Source organism: Quercus lobata, chromosome 5, assembly GCF_001633185.2.
Source record: "Quercus lobata isolate SW786 chromosome 5, ValleyOak3.0 Primary Assembly, whole genome shotgun sequence".
Taxonomy (NCBI): domain Eukaryota; kingdom Viridiplantae; phylum Streptophyta; class Magnoliopsida; order Fagales; family Fagaceae; genus Quercus; species Quercus lobata.
In genome coordinates, this window is record NC_044908.1 from 48,643,594 (window position 1) to 48,662,716 (window position 19,123).

At 36.8% G+C, this 19,123-nt stretch overlaps 2 protein-coding genes across 2 annotated transcripts; both read right to left on the reverse strand.

Annotated features, from left to right (window-relative positions):
- Nucleotides 1-229: 229 nt before the first annotated feature.
- Nucleotides 230-1,210, reverse strand: LOC115992041 (germin-like protein subfamily 1 member 7). The gene is made up of 2 exons (XM_031116080.1): nt 1,048-1,210; nt 230-847 (listed from the first exon to the last, which is right to left on the reverse strand). Exons 1-2 carry the CDS (start codon nt 1,172-1,174, stop codon nt 306-308), a joined length of 669 nt encoding a protein of 222 aa, XP_030971940.1. The 5' UTR covers nt 1,175-1,210; the 3' UTR covers nt 230-305.
- A 16,389-nt stretch (nt 1,211-17,599) lies between these two features.
- LOC115992029 (germin-like protein subfamily 1 member 7) lies at nt 17,600-18,579 on the reverse strand. The gene is made up of 2 exons (XM_031116067.1): nt 18,417-18,579; nt 17,600-18,216 (listed from the first exon to the last, which is right to left on the reverse strand). The coding sequence occupies exons 1-2, from the start codon at nt 18,541-18,543 to the stop codon at nt 17,675-17,677; spliced, it is 669 nt and encodes a 222-aa protein (XP_030971927.1). The 5' UTR covers nt 18,544-18,579; the 3' UTR covers nt 17,600-17,674.
- Nucleotides 18,580-19,123: the final 544 nt, after the last annotated feature.

The following is a 19,123-nucleotide window of genomic DNA, read 5'->3' on the forward strand; positions in this document are numbered from 1 at the left end:
TATTATTTGACATAGAATAGGTGCTATTGTGCCCTCAATTTGACTTGATATTTGTTTAGCATCTATTTAATAGTATAAGTACTTGTAATTTTAAATGTCCTGGATCCAAAGGTGTAATCAAAATTTAGTCATACACTAATTTAATCTGCCCTGCAAATGACACTATGACACATAAAAGCCATCATAAAAAATCATTTTATTTGATAATAATTATTTCAATGACATTACAATAAGAAAAACTAAGCAAACTTTATTCAAATTATATAACGGTTCTCCATCACTATTTCATAGATTTTTCAAAAATTCTAGTTTGGCGCAAATGCTTTCTGAAGATATTCAACTACATTCTTGTCTAGTTGGAAAGCCTTGATGAGAACATCAGGATTGATGGGAGGAACAGATCCAAAGACTGCATTTGCTATGGTGATCACCCCAGGATTTTGGCTGCTAAGACCAGCAAAGGCAAGAGCAGCAGTCTTCCCTATGTTGAATTGGAAGTGAATGAGACCAATTGGGAATACAAAGACATCACCCTTGTTTAGAACTTTGGTGAAGAGTTTGTTTGGGTTGGATGTAACAAATCCAACTAAGAGAGTACCCTCAATGACTACCAAAAGCTCAGTGCCGCGAGGATGAGTGTGAGGTGGATTCAGGCCATATGGTGCAAAGTCAAGGCGAGCCAAAGATATGCCTAGAGTGTTGAGACCTGCTAATTTATCAACGTTCACAAGAGTGACATTTGATCCGACTTTGTTTTCGGTGTTCCCAGGAATATTAAGTCCGGAGAAGAAAAAATCATTTGCTGAGACCATTGCAGGGTCCTTGCAAAATTTTCCATTCACAAACACTACACAAAGAAAGAAAAGTTTGTTATCATCACAAATAAGACAGTTTCTATAACACTGGACAGTAACGTGCATGACATGTAGGTGGGGGGGGGGAGCCTTCGGGCATAATTTCATTAATGTAAGAACTTATAATAAATTTGAAAGAACTTGATTGATAATACTACTACTGCTAATAATAATGAGAGTGTTTTATACGTACCACCAGATTTGATGTCGTTAATTGCGACACAGAAGTCTTGCAAAGGACTTGGGTCATAGGCAGAAGCCAATGAGGATGCCAAGGCCAAAATGGCCACAGTCACAAAGAAAGAAACACCTTTCATCATATTTGAGGAGGCTATCTGTACTTATATGGTATACAATCTTGGTTGAATGAGGGATATGGAAACTTAACAATATGGAAATGTCTATTTATAGAGAGCAGTTTGAGAAGCGGTCTATGTTATTGCAAAAACTGGTAATTGTTCAACCCTTTGTCACATTTATTTTATTGAATTAGGTGAACCAATTTTCTTTAACCACTACTTGTCGACCAATTTTAAAACCCAATCAAATGGGACCTCTTCAATGGCGTTCTGTAGTTTTAATGTTACTTTTTTTTTTCTTTTTTTTTGGCCAAAATCAATCAATAAAAAAATAATCGTTACTTTAATGTTCCAATCAGGTGGGACCTCTTCGACTTGGGATTGCAACATATCCCAAGTGACCAACAGTAATTGTGACTGAAAGGGCATTGTGTAGTTTTAAATTTTAATGTTATGTTCTTGCTTTTCCTCCTCTTTGACCTTTTCTTCTTGACCTAATCTTAAATGGTGGGCACTAAAGACTTCTTAATCGTAAGTGTGTGTTAGATTTAATGCTTTTCTAGAACAAAGTGACCAACAACTACCAGGTATCTGGTGTATTCTTGCTTTTCCCTTTCTTTGTTCTCTCTTTTTGTTGACCGTGTATTTGGTTTAGAGTAAGAGGTTCTTTTTACCGTTTATAGACTTGATGTATATTTAAGGGATATTTGGAATCCGCTTATTTTACTGAAATTAAAAATGTTTTGCTGAAAGTACTGTAGAAAAAGGTAAATGTTAGTTGAAATAGTACCGTGAGACTCATAAATAGTACTAAAAAGTGCAGTAGGACCCATGAATAGTACCTAAAATAAGCTGAATAATGAAATAAGTTGGTAAAAAATAAGTTAGCCAAACAAACATTTAGCCTCTGTTTGGATGTTGCTGAAAGTAGTATTTAGCTGCATTTGTGTCTAAATGAGTGGGTTCTATGCGCTGTTTATGGGACCCACAAATATTTTTTCAGCAAAATTTTCATTAAAATTGGGTTACACAGTACTATTCACATATTTAAAAATTATTTTGTTACAGCATTTTCAATTTTTAATAATAAACGGTATCCAAACAATCCTTTGAACTCATGAAAATACTTACCTGCAAAATATACAAAACTCAAAGCCTTTATAAATGTTAAGAATTGATAGCCCAAGCGCATAAGCATCACACACCAGTAATTAAAGCTCACAACCCATAAAAATAGGCCCTTGCGTGTGGCAAAATTAGCATCCGGAGTTGTCTAAATTTGGGCCCGTGAAATCCAAAACCCAAATACCCATTAATATAGCCCACTAAACATGGAGTCTACCAACTAAGTGGGCCAACCTAGGCCCACCAAAAATCCAATACTAGCCAGCCATAAACCCTTGAGTACTTCTTCTTATTGTGTGGATTAAGCCACGTGTGTAGAAGTCATGCAATGGGAAAAATTAGTAGGGGTGTATTGGAGGGTAAAAGTGTACAGCCAACTCTTAGAGCCAATATTGAAGGAGAAAGTGTGGAGCTTATGAAGGTGAGTAAAGCCTTCTCTTTGGTTCTTCAAATTAGGTAATTTGGATTTACTATAACAGTGATGTTCCTTGGAAGATCTTTTGAAAACTTATCAGGAACCAATTAAGTCTCATCTAAGAGCTGAAACATGGAATATGTCTCTAACACCATTGTAATTTGGTGTTTCCACACTATATAATTAGTGTTGTCAAGCTTGACTATCATCATGTTGGACATGTTTGACAAGAGCAAAAGTGGTTGATTCATAGTTTATCAATAACGTTGCAAGAGCCATTGAAAACACCTTTAAAGAACTATTATTAGCACAGATCGTAGGCTTTGATACCATGATGGAAAGCAAGGTTTGTGTGAAAATCAAGAACTGAGAAAAGAGTATAACAGAGAGAGAGAGAGAGAGAGAATTTGACCAAAAAGGCAAAAACTCATTTGCTTCTCATAGATCGAAATCATGGAGAGTTTCAATTATTTTGCATGCAATAATTAGACTTATAAGTAATAAAAAATTAAGATTTGTAATCTATTCTCATGCATGTCCGCATGTTAAGAACATCAGATTTGTTACAGATTGCACCCTCGACCCGCTTGATTAAGTTAGGCCAAACAAGCATTAGAAGGTACAATTGTGTTAGTGCCTCTCAAAATGGTTGTTCGACTAATGATACCCTCCCCCCTAAATCATGGGTTTTACATGGATTCTTCACCACTTTAGGAAAAAAAAAACTACATAAAAATACCTCTTTTTATTGATTGAAATTTGCACATTAGTTTGAATATAACTAGGGTTTTACATGGCCTTTGTCCTAGATACAATCTAAAAGAAACTACATGGTTCCTGTTCTAGTTAAAATATGGAAATAAAAAAGTAATAGAAAAGTATTGATTTAAGTTTGACGGCTAAGTTGCAGGGTGGGTCCAACATGGGAAAGGGTTAGGCACCCACCTTGCCCAATGAATTCCAATCTTCTAAATTATGGTGACTAGTAGTCATGTTACATCATCCAAGCAAACAACATTATAGACATTGAAAAGCATGTTATTTAAGATTGAAATAAGTGCTCATTTGTGCAAGGTGAAAGATGCTAATTTTATTATATGATCACATCATTCAGATTGGAAATTAAGAACATGATGATTGTGTGTGATTAGTGTAAACCATAATCTAAGCATATGATCATATTATTTGAATAAAAAAATATAGTGATTATGTATGTGCCATGTGATAAAGCTAGAAACATGTTTAGCATCAAAATTAGTAGAATCCTAGGATTTAGAATAGCATGTATGTAGAACAAATCATAAAACATTCAAATCATATTCAAACAAAAGCATACATAGACCCTAGTTTCTAGCATATTATTGAAGAAAACAAGTGAGAAAGCCATATATGCATGCAAAGCACACAAAAGGAGGGGAAAGATTCATCCTAGAGGTTGTCTAGGAGTGAGGCAACAAGTTACTTAGCCACAAACCCAAGACCAAGCAGATCGTTGTTTTTCCTAATGTGGTAAAACTAGGAGGACAAACCACAAGGATTGTTTCTTTGTTATTTCCTCTAAAACCCTAAAAGAGAATCAAGGTACTCCTATAATAACTTTTGAGAAGTGAGGTAACAAGTATCAAGTTTGTTGTATATATAGGTACATACAGGGATAGGTTGTAATAATGTTGTTTGAGTTTAGAGAATATTGTTTTATAAAGTGAAAATTCAGGTTCTGGAATTTTCCAAGTGAAAATTCTGAATTAAGCATTTTCAATTGTTCAAAGCTTTGGCTCAATCGATTGAAATGGTAAAGAAAAAATCCTGGAGCTTCTACCTAGTTCGATCGCTAGTCGGTTCCTATTCGATCGATCGAATGAGAACCTTTCGATCGATTGAAACTCTAAAGCTGAATTTTCTGCAGAAGTTTTCTTGTGACTGTTCGGAAAGGTTGAAGAGGTTTCAAGTCTTGTGAACGGTTTTTTGAAACATTTTAACTCTCTATACGTGCATTTTGATAAACTATAACACTATGGGTATAAATAGAGGCTTATGTTCACTTGAAAAATCCTGTGGTTATTCTTCAGAATTGCTATCTATAAAACCCAACATCTTGGTTGTATCCTGGGGATAAATTTACGATAACCCTTTAGCAATAATAGTGTGGGGTGCAAATATTGTCTAAGGAAAATGATATTGTGCCTCTAAGTTATCTATTTTCTATTTGTCTTTTGTATCAACCTTGTTCTTCCATTATTACTTTGTATAATATCCCCAACAAAGTCATGAACTCGAGGCTTGGAGGACCAATGTTTACCCTTCTAGTCATACAAGACCAAGAGGAACAAAGCACCAAAGTTCCTTTTCTTTGTTACTTCCTTAAGAGCTCTATGGAAGTAGATAACTTTGGAATGCGCATTCCACCCCTTTTTATAGTGTGGGGAAGAGAATTCTAGAGGAGGGAGGCTTTTAATTGAGAGTTGACTTTATTGCATTAATTTCTTAGGTGGTTGGAGTGGAGTTGAAAATCTTGATTCTTCCTAAAGTATCAAACTAAACCTCAGCCATGCCTGGCTCCTCAGACCACATGCCTTGGTAAAATTGATAACTTTATTCATTGTTCTAAGTATTAAACAGAACCTTAGCTATGCCTGGTTCCTCGGACCATCTACTTTGGGGAAATTAATACTGTTTGGCATCTATCAAAGTATCAAATTGAACCTCGGCCATGCCTGGCTCCTCGGACCACATGCCTTGGTAAAATTGATAACTTTATTCATCATTCTAAGTCTTAAACCGAACCTTAGTTATGCCTGGTTCCTTGGACCATCTGCTTTAGGGAAATTAATACTTTTTGGAATCTATCAAAGTATCAAACTGAACCTCAGCCATGCCTGGCTCCTCAGACCATTTGTCTTGGGAAAATTGATAACTTTATTCATTATTAAAAGTATTAAATAGAACCTTAGCTATGCCTGGTTCCACGAACCATTTGCTTTGGGAAGATTAATACTCTTTGGATCCTCGAACCACATATTTCAGTTAAGTCAGCATTTTCTATTTAAATTGTTGAGGGTCGAGGCAAAGCCTCAGTTATAGAAGACTCCTTGGATTGTAAATTTAAGGTAAGTCAATATCCCTTATTAATGACTTCAATGTCAAGAAAAATCACTTTGAACTGTAATGGTTTTCACTGCAACAAGGGTCAAAATGAAATCCTCATAAGCGTCACCTGAAGCATTCCCTGGATTATTCATATTCATTAAAGAGATAATTATTGTTTCGTTCCTTCAAAATTACCAATAAGTAGGGAACAGTTCAAATCTGGAACTATATGCAGATATTGTGGTAAAGCGTGTTTCGGAATATGGAATGATCCTTTGCCGAGGTGGTGGACTTGTTAAATTTTACTTATTATGGCTGCGGGTCATGTGAAATGGGTGAAATTTTCTATCCCTTATGTGAATTAATGGGGGGAAATTCCATTTTTATCATTGTTTTCTTTAAATGTCAGATAGAACCAAAATCATATTAACTCCAATATATAAACTATAGCAAAGAAAAGGGAAAATATTCATAAGTTTCATTAACAAAAGCCTTAGATAAGGCAGATCAAGTACTAGAAGGTGGGTTTCTAACAAAAAAATAAATAATTAATTAAAAAGAAGGGAGTGACCTATTTTTTCATTTTTATTACAAGTTTCTCTTTTGTGTCCTTGGGAAGCTGGGTATTGGCTGTTGTAGTAGACTCATGGTCCTTGTCCTTGGGAGCCTCTTTTGGTGGTATGGCAAGAGTTGCCAATACCAATTCCATACCCTGAGAAGTCTTTTTTCCCTAGGGGAGGTCCTTCGGAATAAGGGGAGATAGTTCGGTGCTTTGGACTGTTTCTTTATTGGCACCCCCCGTTCCTGTTGCGTCCTCGGCCAGTTTTGTCCCCTTTGAGGAAGTGTCAGCTGCAGGAGGAACTTTAGATGGGCTGCCCTGAATTTCACCAGCCTCCGAGGACAAAAGATCAACCTGGGAACTCGAAGAGCATGGAGGACGAATGGTTGGGGGATAATAGATACTTTCTGGTTTCCTAAGTATAGAAGAAACCTCAACCCCAGCTTGGTTGAGGGCTTCATCCTATACCAGGGCACAGTAAGTCCTACAGATGGCAGTGACCTCAGCCCTAAGGGTGTCTTTAGTCTCAGCCACCCCAACGTCGTACCCATGCTGCTCCGTTTTGTCTCTAGACTTCTCTGCCTCATCCTTGGCCTTTTCAGCCTGAGCTTTTGCTTTCTCAACCCCCTCTAATTTTAGCGCGACAATTTGGGTCTTGGAGGAGGTCAGTTGTTCTTCGGTACTGCGTAGCAGCAGTCTTTGACTTTCAACTTGTTTTTCGGCGTTTTCAAGGGCGACGACTGCGTACTTTCTTTCTTTTTCCTCCTTTTACAGCCTCTTTTTAAGCTCCTGGAGGCTCTTATTAGCTACTTGAAAAGCCTCCACGGCGACGTTGCGCCTCCCTTCTTCTTCCTTCATTTGCCTATAGCAGGAATTAGTAATCTCCTCTACTCGGAATGAGGCCTGAATAGCCTGGCAAAGAAATTTGACAAGGATTAATGAAAGAAGATAAAAGAAAATAGACTAAAAATATAGGAAAAGAATGTACCATGGCAAGGTATCTTTTAAGGCTAAGGAAGACCTTATGTCTCCTTATGCCTTGGAGCTTAGCCATATCCCCAGGAAGGAGCAAAGCCTGCTCCACCGCGTTTGCAACATAGCCGCCCTTTCCTCCTTGGAAATTGCGGATAGAGGCATCGGCGAGAAGAAGTTCCCCATCCAACATTGGGGTAGGGAGCCAAGCCTGGGGCCCCATCTAAGGATCGCTACTTTTCTCGGCTCCCCTTTGCCCCATTTTAGCTTGTTTGGGGGCCTTTGGAACCTCGTCCTCGCCTATAGCAGGAATTAGTAATCTCCTCTACTCGGAATGAGGCCTGAATAGCCTGGCAAAGAAATTTGACAAGGATTAATGAAAGAAGATAAAAGAAAATAGACTAAAAATATAGGAAAAGAATGTACCATGGCAAGGTATCTTTTAAGGCTAAGGAAGACCTTATGTCTCCTTATGCCTTGGAGCTTAGCCATATCCCCAGGAAGGAGCAAAGCCTGCTCCACCGCGTTTGCAACATAGCCGCCCTTTCCTCCTTGGAAATTGCGGATAGAGGCATCGGCGAGAAGAAGTTCCCCATCCAACATTGGGGTAGGGAGCCAAGCCTGGGGCCCCATCTAAGGATCGCTACTTTTCTCGGGCCCCATTTTAGCTTGTTTGGGGGCCTTTGGAACCTCGTCCTCGTGGGGAGGAAGGGTTTGTCCAGCTTCGACCACCTTCTTTGCTTTTGGTTCTCTTTTCCTCTTCAGTTCTGCCGGTTGAGAGGGCAAGGCAGGTGGAGGAATGGGAAGCCTGGTCTGGGATGGATTGGGAAGTTTGGTCTGGGCAGCCTTCCCAAGTGCGTCCCTCCTAGGTTGAGACTCTATCAAGTCAAGCAAATTGGACTTTGGTTTGCGCTGAATCCCTATCTTATCGATTATTGGTGAGAATGGAGGGCCAAGGTCAAGATTTGAAGCTTCCGGAGACAATACTCGGTTGAAAACTTCAAACTCATCCTTGGAATCAGTTACTTCTACCACTTCTTCTTCTTGAATGTTGGGGGGATAAGATGAAATGGCTGCACTAATTGTCTGTTGTAACGACAAGGCCCCTATCGTCGGTATACCTTTAGGAATGGGGGTCGAAATTTCTTTGATCTCTACTTTTGGACCAGGAAGAAGGAAACTGGGAACAACTACACTTATCCGATGTAAGCGGGGGTCTCTGGTCCTTATGACGCACTTCAGAGATTGGAAGCTGGACGAGATCGGCGTGTATCCGAGGATCAGAAGAGCCGTTCGTTATTAATCGTCCAAATTTACAAATACCTTGGCCTTAAGGATTTTGTCTAGGCTATCCTTGTTGACTAGGTTGAAATTCAGTTCAGCAGCACATCTGTTTACAAATCCATCAGCAAAATAAAATTTTGTCAGATATAAAAATATTGTAAATCAAAGAAAGGACTTGTAAATGAATACCCTAGTCTAAGTACCCCACCTGGTTCTCCTTTTCTCATCGGGCGAGGGAGACCATCACTCCACTCCCCTGACAAGATCAGGAAGTCTTTATTCAGCCCCTTGTTGGATTCGAGGAGGCACTGAATGAGCCTAACCTCGGGATACCTTGATTTCAAGTAGTATCCCTGTCCCTTTAGGCGGTGAAGGTTATAGACCCAATTGACATCATGGTGGGTTAGACCTAAACCCATCTTTTCATTGAGGGCATCCACGGAGCCTAGGATCCTAAACATATTAGGGGCACACTAAGTGGGAGCCAACCTATGAGCTTTAAGGTAGTCTCTAGTGACTCCACCCATGGGGATTTTCATCCCTCCTTCTATGAATCCAATCATTAGGATCACTACCTCCTCGACTTGCCTATCCTCATGCTATTGACTCTTATCACAGTATCTAATTCCTACTCTTGGAGGGATATTATAACGAGCCCTAAAGCTTTCTATCCCTTTCTCGGAATCTACCAAATTCTTAAATCTACCCATTTCTAGAAAAGGTTGGGAAAACTAAAGAGATTGAAAAAGAAAGAGTGTGAGGAAAAGAGAAGGATGTAGAAACTTAAAGAGCAAAAGTTTAAGAAGACTTGCGGGAGGAGTAAAGGTGTCCTCGGACAGGTCCTTAGTATTTGTAAGGGCTCAGGAAGGTTGAAAAAGTGTGTAGGTTCAACGTATGAGTGCTAGAACGAAATGAATGCTAAAGTGAGGGAAAAAGTTGATTTAATGGGTATTTATACCAAGGAAAGAGAAGAGAGTCGGAAAATTCCCGCTAAATTCCCAACGAAGCCCTCAACCTTACGATTTGCATCATGCCGTAGAACGTGGGGAACAAAGAGTCGCCAGAATTTAATAAGGAGGTGCCTTGAATGCTGCAGTGCCAGGAGTGCATTTTGGGCAGACAAAAAGGCATCTTCATAAGTAGAAGAAGAACGAAATAGGCACGGGCTAATTTAGAGACATCGAAATCCTCCTTTCTTCCCAAGGAGACAGAAAGGGGAATCTCGAGGGGCTATTATAGGGTCCTTGGGCCCAGAAGTGCATTATTTATTCATATATTGGGCCTGTGGCCCAAGCCGAGGACGAAGATCCGTCCGAGGATGAGATGTCTTCGTGAGTGGAGATTGCACTGATGACAATCCCTGTAATTCGTTTGGGGTGGATAAGCACAACAGAGATATGAGATAAGAATGAGCCCCAAAATATCTGGGGGGAAAGCTACTGCCTTCACATTAAATGCACTGCAGCTAATCCCCCAACCGCATTAATGAAGAAGTGATACCTGAATGGTGTATTTTAGCCTTATTGCTACTACGTGAAGATTTATGAGAAGGACTGATGGGACAAGTATCAACCCTAACCATCTAGCATACAAGTGGACGGTGGAGGTGAAAGGGAAGGTGAGTATAAAAGAAGAGGGGAAAGAACAAGGAAGGGGATCGGAAATCAGAGAGAAGAAATATTGTAGCAATCCACAATCAAATTTGTAATACCTTCTAAGAATATTATATTAAAACTATTGTCCTCGGATCAAGCCGAGGATGTTCTTTCTTCATTTCATAATAGTCCATTTTTATCTTTTTGTCATCAAGCCTATCTATAACGTCGTTTGATTAACTAAAGCCCAATGTTTTAACCCATTTCTCTACAAATTCATTGTTTTGGGCCTTTAGGGCCAAAGTCCATCCACATGTTGGGCTAGGAATTCAAGTTTAAGTCCTTACAAATGGCATTAAATGCAAATACAAAAATGAGGTGTCTACAAGATTTTACAAAAAACATTAGATATATATATATATATATATATATATATATATATATATATAATATTACTCGTTTGAAATATATATTTATAGTCAATGTAAATTTTGAAGTAGTTTAGGCATAACGATAACCATACTAACACATTAAGCTTGAAAAAAAAAATTTAACCAAGAATGAATAAATCAAATTAGAACTTACATCTACATTATATTTTCTATGTTAATCAAGTATTTACTTTAATAAGTTAACTTTTTATATATTAATTTTTTGTATTAACTTTGTCTTATATATTTTATCTTAATCTTGCCCCTGAATCAAAATCCTGATTCTACTGCTATCTTAACATGTAAGTTAATATTAGATATAACTCAAATGTACCTCTTACATCAACAATCATTAATTGATATGAAAACTCAATGAAAATTGAATTTATTAGCAATTATTTTGGTAGCTAGCATGCACAATACGAAAAGCTTTATCTGTTAACATCACTGTACTCATGCAGCGGTAGACCACCACAAAGAGTTTTGTATATATTTTCCATTATTTTCTACATCAAAAATAAGGTAGAAAAAATAATTCTATTTAACTGCTTAAGTATAACCTTTCTTTACTGTGTATAAGTATTTTCCATAATTCCTTAGTATGAATACATCACAAATGTCAGTACTTATACTATTTCAAGAGTACTCAAAAATATTTTTTCGACGCCGAGAATCTTGTATCTCAACTAGCAAATCCTAGTATTTCCAATAGGGACGTCAAAGATTCAAACCCCTCTTCCACAATGTAACTAAAAAAGAACTTCATCGATACCTTTAGGAGCGGCTTTTGGACATAAAAAAAAGGTGATGGTTTTTAGACCCCTTAAAAACACAATCAGATTAACCTAGGTAATTAGCCACGTTGTTACTTAGTCCAAATTCCAAATCTAAGTTATCACAATCAAACAATCATATCATGCAAAGCAGCGGAAAGATAAATAACACAAAGATATGATCACCCAGGAAACCAAACTAGTAAAAACCTGGGGAGGATTTAACCTAGCTATCCTCAAGATAGACCTGAATCCACTATCTTGAAAGAATCAAAGTTCATACAATAAGACTTACAAGCCCCCACGCTCAACTTCTTATTGCTAACCACCAGTAGAATTTACTGACACGACTACGTGCAAGCTCCAAATCCACGGACTCCTTCTTTCTTGGATTCACCACCAGAAACAAGCACACCTGCTTGTGTTTCTTTAAGCTTCAATGGCAACAATTGAATTGATCATCAAGGTGTAGATAATATCTCTTCCTTAAAAACCCTAAGTTTGTGTAAAAGAAAGATCTCAAAAGAGATTTACACAAACAGCAATATAAGCAAAACTAAAACGTGGTCAGGGTTTGCCTTTTATACTTAAGACAAATTAGAAAACCCTAAACGTTTTAAACAAACTAGGGCTAAGTTGGAAGTCTGCTGAAAAAATGCATTCCGCCCGAGATTTGATCGATTGAGCCTAAGATTCGATCGATCAAGCCAGGTCGAAATGCATAGTAACTTCTGCATTAGCTTGATTCCAACTTTACATAAAAGATACAACTTTGAGCAAGTCTAAACACTACTAAACATATTGTTTTGATCATGGTTTGCCAACAATACACATTAGAGTTATAAATACATAAAAACCTAAGTCTTTAGAACCTAACAAACTCCCCCTTTGGCAATCCGTGACAAAACACAATTAGAAGCTCAAAGTTTACAAAGAAAAGCCATTTACAAAACAAATGCTCATAAAACAAACTCAATCCTAACTACTATCCATCAGTTGCAAGTGTAGACAGCAGCTCAATTGAATCAACCTGTATATTTCCTGAAACACTAAACAAAATACATAACCGCATGTGTGAAAAATACAAGTAAACAAATTAAATTCTTGATTTCAAACAACACATAATAAAGACATATATCAATGAATAACTCATAAATATAAATCAATAAGCAGTTGAAAACAAGAAACATATAAATCAATAAAAGTAACTCCCTCTAACATTAATATCCAAACAAAAATATGGCAAGAGCTAAAAAGATAAAATACAATGTGAAGCACCTAGATACAATCTAAACTCCACAAGCTCCAACCAACAAAAATACTCTCTCCCCCTGAAAACAAAACTCTACAAGAGCTCAAATATGTACTCCCCCTTTTTGTGACGGTATGCCAAAGGGCAATCAAAATCCATCATCAAAAGGAAGGTGTCGGTGAAGATCGTTTAAACTGCGCCAACTCTGCGCGCAAAGCACGGATCTCATCAAGCACGTCCACCAAAATCTATCCATGAGCTGCCGGAACGGTCAAGACATGATCCAACGTACGTCGAATGTCCTAATCATCCGAAGTAGTCGGTGGAGGAACATCAGCATCAGCATCAGCAGCAGCAGCACCAGATGCCTCAGCAGCATCAGCTCCTGTAGAAGAGGGAGGAGGGGGAACAGTACCAGATGACGCACCTCTAGGATGTGAAGGATCAACTCTCAAGTATGCAGCCCTTTGCCTAAGAAAGGTGGCACCTGTGGGAGCAACAACATGAACAAGCTCACCAGAAGGAAAACCATCTAGACTAAGAAACAACAAAATCCTATGAATGAAAATAGGATGGATAACCGCATGCCCTACGGCAGAACTCCTATGAACCTCGTTCAAAGAACGAACGAACGGATGCGGGAAGCTGATAGATGCACTAGAAACAAAAGTGTACTAAAACACACATCGCTCTAGAGGGATGGTGTGGAGATGAGAAATAGGCCACAAAGAATAATACGATATCCTAAAGAAAAGATAGGTAGTCTCGGTAAGCTCAGCAAACATGATCCGAGGATCAGAACCCCACTGGATAGAAGACCCAGTGATGTATGACATGACAACATCTAAGGGTGGAGACTCATCATAGGGATAGTCAGGCTCCCTAACAACCGGAACCCCAAGAGTTTCAGCTACTACCCGAGGAGTAATGGTGAACTCAACACCTTGTATCCAACTCCTAACAAGAGTGTTGGAATCATAGACATGGTAAGAGAGATTCGAGAAGAACTCTCTAATCAGGGCGGTTGGGGGTGGATGATCTATCTCTAATAGAGACAACCAACCTCTAGACTCAAAGTTAGCCCTAATGGCTGGATTAATCTCATCTAAAATCACAGAATGCTCAGCCCAAATCTTACGCTTACTATTCAATTTCTCAAAGGCCTCTCTGCTTTTGTTATTCCTAAACACCTCACTCCTAGAGGGAGACTCAGAGGAAGTGGAGGGGGTCCTATGTACTCTAGTTTTCCTAGGCATAGTGCTAGGATAAGGACCAAGACACAAAGCAAAAAAAAAAAAAAAAAAAAAAAACAGAAACCAAGGGCAGATTGCAAGTTTGCACAAAAAAAAAATATAGGACAAAAAACTATATGATGCATGAACAAATTAAATGTAGTGATGCATGACTAAATGCAGTGCAATTAAGTTCAAGTTCACAAATTTGGCTTGAGCATAGAGTTTCTAACAAAAAACCCCAAAATTTTGAAAAACCACTTGATCAATTTGTAAGAAATTGATGAATTGATTATCATAAAAGATAGATTTTAGATAATAATGACCAATTACATGAATTCAACAAGCCAATTTCATCAATTGAACCAATTTGTACAAAAAGCCCCAATTCAGGTTCAATACAAGCCTTAGAATTTTCAATTTATCACAAAGCCCCAAATTGATCATATTAACCATCATATAACATGATTATAACAATATAGGAACAAAACGCAATGATCAATTTCAGAAAAAGAAGCTTGATTCAACAAAAATCCCAATTTTGAAAAGGTCCGAAAATCTCACAAAAATGCATGAGTTTATGCATGAAAACATGAAAATAAATGCAAAGGGAAGGGTATAAAGGTCTTACCAGCCTTGGGAGAGGAAAACCTTGCAAAGAGAATGGATGAAAACGACAAAAATTTGTGAGTGAGCCCTGACTAAGTCATATGGAGAGAGAAAAAGCAAAGAACTTTTTGAAAAAGTGTTTGTCTGATCTGAAACTTTGTTTTTAAAAAACTTCCCATACGATTTTCGATTGATCGAAACAAACAGAGGCTCCCAAGAATTTTTAAAACCAATTTGGATTGATCGTAAAACAAACTCGATCAATCGAAACAGACAGTGACACACAAATTTTTGAGAAAAAAACACAGTTTTTAAAAAAGTTTTTGAAACATCCCAAAGCATTGAAATTAAGGAACAAAATGCATGAGTATGTGATGATATGATTTTCAAAAACAAGAATTGAAGCCCAATTTTCCCAAATTTAAAATTTCTTACATTCTCCAAAAATTTTCAAGCATCAAATCAGTTTTGCACAGAACTCAAAGTATTTGCAAACTTGGTTGGTCAGACCAAAAACACACACAATAACATGTAGAATGTTTAGCAAAGAGTAACTTGTGTAGTGTGTGCAACTAGCAAAAACTTGAGATACAAGTGAGGTGATATGTAAATAGCAATCAATCACAAAGTCACAAAATTCATCATATAGAATTTAAAAGAGACTATCACCTAAAGAGTTACATCATATAACTCTTTCATCTCCTAGAACATAAGCTTGCAATCATGTAAGTTTCTTGAATTTTGCCTCATAATATACATACCAATTTTAATTTATTCAGAAACTTATTAAAAAGCCAGAATAATGTACACACCGATTTTAATTATGTGATTTGGCATCAAGCCTGATAGTACACACCAATTTTAAGCATTAAGCAATTAAACCGAGGCTACACCTTATGTTCTTTTTGTGCATGTGCTACACTTTCTTAAGTATAAAATCTTACGATATGCACAAAGGTGTTCATGATTGGCTAGTGAACAGTGGTGAGATGGTTATTTATGCCTTTCTCTAAAAGTTCAAGTCCGACAGTTTAAAAAACATGTGACTTCAAGATTAAGACAAAGTGATGAAAAACATAAACATCTTTCCCACACAACATGCATTACAAAGATTCAACTAGTCAAGTGCAATAAGTAAGCTCATCAAGGCTAAACAAGGTACAAAAGACATGTTATGTAAAAATAAATTGACCAACCTTGTTCTCAAAAACCAAGAAACTAGTGCAAACCACAATTTTCTTCCTTTTTCCCTCTTTTTTTTTTATTATTATTATTAAAAAAAACACCTATAATGAAATGCATGAATGTTATGCAATGCAAATCCTAGAAAAAAAACACAGAACCAAAGAACAATGGTTACAAAGGGAAGAGCAATGAAGCACAAGGATCATGTCAGAAAGACTCAATTAGCTCGAATCTTTTGCATCCAAAACCTTTTAGATGCACCATGAGCATTGGAGTTCTTATAACTCAAGATTTTGTAAAAGACAACCAATTAAGGAGTCTAGACTGTTAGCAACATCTAGCACACTTAGTGGACATTCAAACGTAATACTCATAACCCTTTATGTTAAGGCTTTTGGCCCCAATTGTCACATGATTTACAATATTAACCAATTCTTAGCCAAGCAATTAATTCAATTAATTATAGTGGACATTTAACACTAAATCTAATGTTACCACATGTAGTACTTACTAACGTGACCAAACATAGTTTCGAGATCCATGGACTATTCTATTCTGATTTGTTGCATGCAACCTCTCAGTTCATGACTCCAAGATCCACACTCAAAGATTTAGACAATAACTGTAGTCAACTGGTTACAGCAACTTCACTTGATCCCCAGATCTTTTGTATGCACGCAAGCTCTAGTTGAATGAGGACTAAAAATTCAAGATCTGTGTATAGAAACACTAATTTTTGTGTATGTAAAAATGTGTTCTAGGGTTTGTATTTACATTGTATGCGTTGCACCAACACCTTAGATCCAACGGTTAAGAAAATAAGTTGTTTGTCAAATCTACACAAATCTCGATCGGTTGAGATGTGCAATTCAACCAGTCAAGATAAATGAATTTCGACCTATCGAGCTGCAGTCGAAATGTAGTCCTCTAGCAGTCTATTTTCTACATTCTTGAGTCTTCCACGATTTTGAACTTGGTCTATCTTGATCAAATATAATCTGATGCAAATCTATTTATACAAACTAAGTTCTAAGCTGTTACATTTGTTCATTGTCGTCAATCTTAAAATATGGACTTTACACTTTTAACTTAATATAGCTCCCCAAGTTTTTCAAGGATTGATGGATAAAATCTTTAAAGACCTAAAAGTTTTTTTGTGTAGCATGTATTGATGGTATTCTGCTTTAAAACTATAGATGATATAAAAAAATATCTTAAAATTATTTGTCAAAGATTTCAAAATTATGGAATAATCGTTTCCCCAAAGAAAATTGAGGTAAAAAAGGAATGTATAGAATGTTTAAGCTTGAATTTAAATCAATCAGGTTTGAAACTACAAGAACATATAATTACTACATGCATGTTTGGTACACTAAATATGGATTATGCAGGAATAGTAATCTTTATTTTTAGAATAAAATATGTCGTAATGGAATCATTTTATTTGATATTAATTATTTCAATGGCATTACAATAAGAAAAACTAAGCAAACTTTATTCAAACTTTATAGTGGTTCACCATCACTATTTCATAGATTTTCCAGAATTCAAACTTTATTCAAAATTTATAATCGTTTAAATATTAATAACTCTGTAAAAGTTATATAAGAGAAATTAAAATGATACATCTTTTAATAACTCCATAATTTTTATTTTTTTTTAATTTTCTTCAACGTTACCTTTAGGAATTATTATTACTATTATTTGACATAGAATAGGTGCTATTGTGCCCTCAATTTGACTTGATATTTGTTTAGCTTCTATTTAATAGTATAAGTACTTGTAATTTTAAATGTCCTGGATCCAAAGGTGTAATCAAAATTTAGTCATACACTAATTTGATCTGCCCAGCAAATGACACTATGACACATAAAAGACATAATAAGAAATCATTTTATTTGATAATAATTATTTCAATGACATTACAATAAGAAAAACTAAGCAAACTTTATTCAAATTATATAACGGTTCTCCATCACTATTTCTTAGATTTTCAAAAATTCTAGTTTGGCGCGAATGCTTTCTGAAGATATTCAACTACACTCTTGTCTAGTTGGAAAGCCTTGATGAGAACATCAGGATTGATGGGGGGAACAGATCCAAAGACTGCATTTGCTATGGTGATCACCCCAGGATTTTGGCTGCTAAGACCAGCAAAGGCAAGAGCAGCAGTCTTCCCTATGTTGAATTGGAAGTGAATGAGACCAATTGGGAATACAAAGACATCTCCCTTGTTTAGAACTTTGGTGAAGAGTTTGTTTGGGTTGGATGTAACAAATCCAACTAAGAGAGTACCCTCAATGACTACCAAAAGCTCAGTGCCGCGAGGATGAGTGTGAGGTGGATTCAGGCCATATGGTGCAAAGTCAAGGCGAGCCAAAGATATGCCTAGAGTGTTGAGACCTGCTAATTTATCGACGTTCACAAGAGTGACATTTGATCCGACTTTGTTTTCGGTGTTCCCAGGAATATTAAGTCCGGAGAAGAAAAAATCATTTGCTGAGACCATTGCAGGGTCCTTGCAAAATTTTCCATTCACAAACACTACACAAAGAAAGAAAAGTTTGTTATCATCACAAATAAGACAGTTTCTATAACACTGGACAGTAACGTGCATGACATGTAGGTGGGGGGGGGGAGCCTTCGGGCATAATTTCATTAATGTAAGAACTTATAATAAATTTGAAAGAACTTGATTGATAATACTACTACTGCTAATAATAATGAGAGTGTTTTATACGTACCACCAGATTTGATGTCGTTAATTGCGACACAGAAGTCTTGCAAAGGACTTGGGTCATAGGCAGAAGCCAATGAGGATGCCAAGGCCAAAATGGCCACAGTCACAAAGAAAGAAACACCTTTCATCATATTTGAGGAGGCTATCTGTACTTATATGGTATACAATCTTGGTTGAATGAGGGATATGGAAACTTAACAATATGGAAATGTCTATTTATAGAGAGCAGTTTGAGAAGCGGTCTATGTTATTGCAAAAACTGGTAATTGTTCAACCCTTTGTCACATTTATTTTATTGAATTAGGTGAACCAATTTTCTTTAACCACTACTTGTCGACCAATTTTAAAACCCAATCAAATGGGACCTCTTCAATGGCGTTCTGTAGTTTTAATGTTACTTTTTTTTTTCTTTTTTTTTGGCCAAAATCAATCAATAAAAAAATAATCGTTACTTTAATGTTCCAATCAGGTGGGACCTCTTCGACTTGGGATTGCAACATATCCCAAGTGACCAACAGTAATTGTGACTGAAAGGGCATTGTGTAGTTTTAAATTTTAATGTTATGTTCTTGCTTTTCCTCCTCTTTGACCTTTTCTTCTTGACCTAATCTTAAATGGTGGGCACTAAAGACTTCTTAATCGTAAGTGTGTGTTAGATTTAATGCTTTTCTAGAACAAAGTGACCAACAACTACCAGGTATCTGGTGTATT